The 3,336-nt window shown below is 35.4% G+C and overlaps 1 protein-coding gene across 1 annotated transcript in view; it reads right to left on the reverse strand.

Annotated features, from left to right (window-relative positions):
• The window catches only part of LOC107299950 (gastricsin-like), a gene marked incomplete at its 3' end in the record, with an annotated part of 6,301 nt that extends 4,239 nt beyond the window's left edge, over nucleotides 1-2,062 (reverse strand). Inside the window, exons 1-3 of the mRNA XM_015829294.1 lie at nucleotides 2,007-2,062; nucleotides 618-765; nucleotides 38-167 (exon numbers count right to left, since the gene is read on the reverse strand). Of these exons, the coding sequence (XP_015684780.1) occupies nucleotides 38-167; nucleotides 618-765; nucleotides 2,007-2,062 (334 nt within the window). The remainder of the gene's footprint in view (nucleotides 1-37; nucleotides 168-617; nucleotides 766-2,006) is intronic.
• Nucleotides 2,063-3,336: the final 1,274 nt, after the last annotated feature.

The raw sequence follows: 3,336 nt of genomic DNA on the forward strand, positions 1-3,336 counted from the left end.
CACAAATTGTGTATTTTTTATTCTTAAATGAATGAGCAAGAATACTCACTGCAAGTCTGACTCTGGCAATAGATGGATGGCACCCAGAGATTGGATGACCCAGTGTCAAAGAGAACCATGAAGTTCTGGGGTGGAGTTCCAATACTGATCTCTCCATAATAGGACATCTAGAAAAAGGAAAATATGATCATTATTCAGGGCTTCCACACTTGAATGTTGATAATGTAAGGATATAACACATCCAACAGAACATTCTGTACACATATTCTTCAATATATTTTAGAAATGTCTATAGGCAAAAATATAAATATAAAAATTTTAGGGGCATGGCTTTATAATTCCAACTGATTCATAATAGGGGTTTTTTTTTTTAAAAAAAGTAGGTACTATATAGCCACATCAGTACACTTATAATTTAATTAGGTTTTCATACCTGCTTCATTGTTAATTGGGTACATGTAACTGTATTTGATGTTAGTTACCCAGATTTCCAAATTATACCACAATTGCAATTGAAACCAGGCCTATGATTTTCTCAAATAATGTAAACTCTTCCTGTCTAGTTTTCATCTTGACCATAATTGTGATAGTTTTCCTTTAACTAACCAGATACTCACATCCATGTAGTTAGCAAGAGGCTCATCAGCAACGGCAAACTGGTTGATGTATTTGCTGGCTGGATCATAATACTTGTGTAGGAATGGCTCATTGACCCCTTTTTCCATCATCTCTTCCCGCATAGACTTGAATCGTTTTAAGGATACTCTGTGTGAGGTAGGCAGTTAAACAGAGAATCAAAATGGCAGCTCTAGATACTTCCCATATTGAGTTTTTTTCATTGAGATCTTGTAGGTGGTCTAAGAGCTTACCTAGATTGAACTCAGTATCATTTAATTAATTATGCTAACTTCTGTTTGATTCTGTCAGGGGTTAAATTTTTTCTTCATTGAGCAGGAAATCGGACTGAGGAACTCCAATGTCCCCCTTTCAACTCTACTATACTACAACAGCATTACAAATTTGAATAATAACAAGAGTTCTAATATTGTCTATTCTATCAAGTTATGGAAGCTAAGTCTGTACTTAGCATAATTCCAGAATCTGATTCACTATTTTTGGAGAAAGAAGATAGAATGGGATGAATTATCTGGCCAGTGCAAGACAAAAAATGTATTATATCATCCTAAAAAATATCCACATAGGAAATAGAGATGTTATTTATCATAAAAGCTGCACAGAATGGTTGTTACTCCTAATTATAATTATGCATCTGAGGGTCTCCTAGTAGTTGTAGCGACATATCCTAGTATATACATCTTTAGCTGTAATCCTAAATCCCTAAGAAAATTCTACCTAATTGTCTACTTTTGAGCCAAAACATAAAGTAAATCCAGTTATTCTTCAGCATAGACCCTTCTAAATTTGGAGATGCAGTTCTTCAGCAAAAATGCAATGAAAAAAATAAGATAAAAGTACTGTAGACTAAGATAGCATACCCAAAGGCATACAAAGTGCAAAGGCATACTTTGTTCCAGAAACTATGGCCAAAAGGCATTAAAGTTTCTGAATGTTTTAGGAAAAGGACATCAGTCTAATACAGAAATGGAATGAGCTTAAGAGCATAAACATAATAACAAGAACTGCTGGATCAAACCCTTGACTCATTTAGTCCAGCAATGGTCAACCAACTGCACAAAGAGGTCCATGAGTTTCCCACCAGATGGTCTTCAAAGACAGGTATACTGCCATCAAGTCTAATGTCCACTGTCCCCATGACTTCCTTTTTTAGAGCTAGGTAAGCAGACAGACAGCACCATATCTCATGGTAGCAATTAGAGACAGACAGACAGACAGACAGACAGACAGACAGACAGACAGACAGTCTTAAAAATCATTTAAGAAAGAAAACAATTGTGTGTGAGAGAGAAACTGAAACATTTTTTTTACTAAGAGAGCAACTGAATCTAAAGGCAATTGAAGCTATAACATAATTATATTATACTCACTTGATCATAGCCTGACTGAGGTGAAGGCATACTAGTGCAAGGATTAGCCACTTCATGGTCCTCTCTTCCCAAAGGCAGTTGCTAAATTGAATTTTTTAGCTCCTGCAAGGACTTGGAACACTAGGTAAAGATTGCTATGCTAGGTTCCTTTCTTTTATACCCCATTGAGGCCTTTTTTCCCCATGAACATATTCCACAAAGTCAGATATGAGTCCTTATCAATGGATCATAATAGTTCATACCAAGATTCTTCTCAAAAGCATGTAAAAACTTATCTCATGTAGACCTATTTAATCAGTAAAATATCTGCTGTTTACAAAATGTTCTATAGGCAGAGATTGGTACTAGTTCTTCTTATCATCATTATCTTAAAATATTTCCACGTGTACATGTGACAATAGTTTTGATGTGTGTTTTGAAAGATAGGTTGAAGGAAACTTTTTGCCTGTAGGTCTGAATTTAAAATGGAAAAATATATGGTCACACTGAAATCAGATATATAATCTACATTGTTTCCATCCAAGGCCTTCCTGCAGCATATAGCAGCCCAACAATTCCATGTTGTAACCTTCTAAATGGAAAGATTAAATTTATTTCAGAGATCCATTTTGAGATAGAACTGGAATAAGCAAGCAGAATCCATACCCTGTTTTGGGGACGCCCTAAATAATCCAGGATTGTACCACCAAAACCCAACATCACAATGGCAATTATCCATGGTACAGTAATTTTTACAAATAGAGAAAATATAGTAACTTTTACCATTTATAAAAAAAATAATGTTTTTAATGATTAAAAAAATCAAACTCATTTATTTTAAATGTGAAACCTTCAAACCACACATACTAGTGAACTCACTGTGTTAGTAGCATCACTTTCCCTGTCATTTTTGGCAGCTGAAATAAAAGAAATGCAAAATATATTAGCCTGGGTAAAAAAGTTGGCCATCCTTGGATTCAATCACCCATAATAAAGCCATAGGAGAGTGAGTAGAGCATTTATACTATAATGCAGTTGATAGTGGGGGGGGGGGGGCAGAGACCAGGAATTTTTCTTCTTATAAATCATACTATCCAAACATCTAATTTATAACATAATATTGTTTATACTGATTGCCAACACTTCTTCCGATCTCAGGAAGAGATCATCCTATTGTCTGTTATTACCTGACTCCTTTAACTACAGATGAAGGCCACCGAGTCTGGGGTCATCTGACTACAGATTAATCCATTTCTCGACTTTGCCCTTCTCTTGCCTCTTACCACACTATCACATTTCCTGAAATAAGAAGGTCATATCATTCATGTCATGCGGGGAAATTCACTGGAGA

Source organism: Protobothrops mucrosquamatus, unplaced genomic scaffold, assembly GCF_001527695.2.
Source record: "Protobothrops mucrosquamatus isolate PMUCROS unplaced genomic scaffold, P.Mucros_1.0 scaffold5766, whole genome shotgun sequence".
In the NCBI taxonomy this organism is placed as follows: Eukaryota; Metazoa; Chordata; class Lepidosauria; order Squamata; family Viperidae; genus Protobothrops; species Protobothrops mucrosquamatus.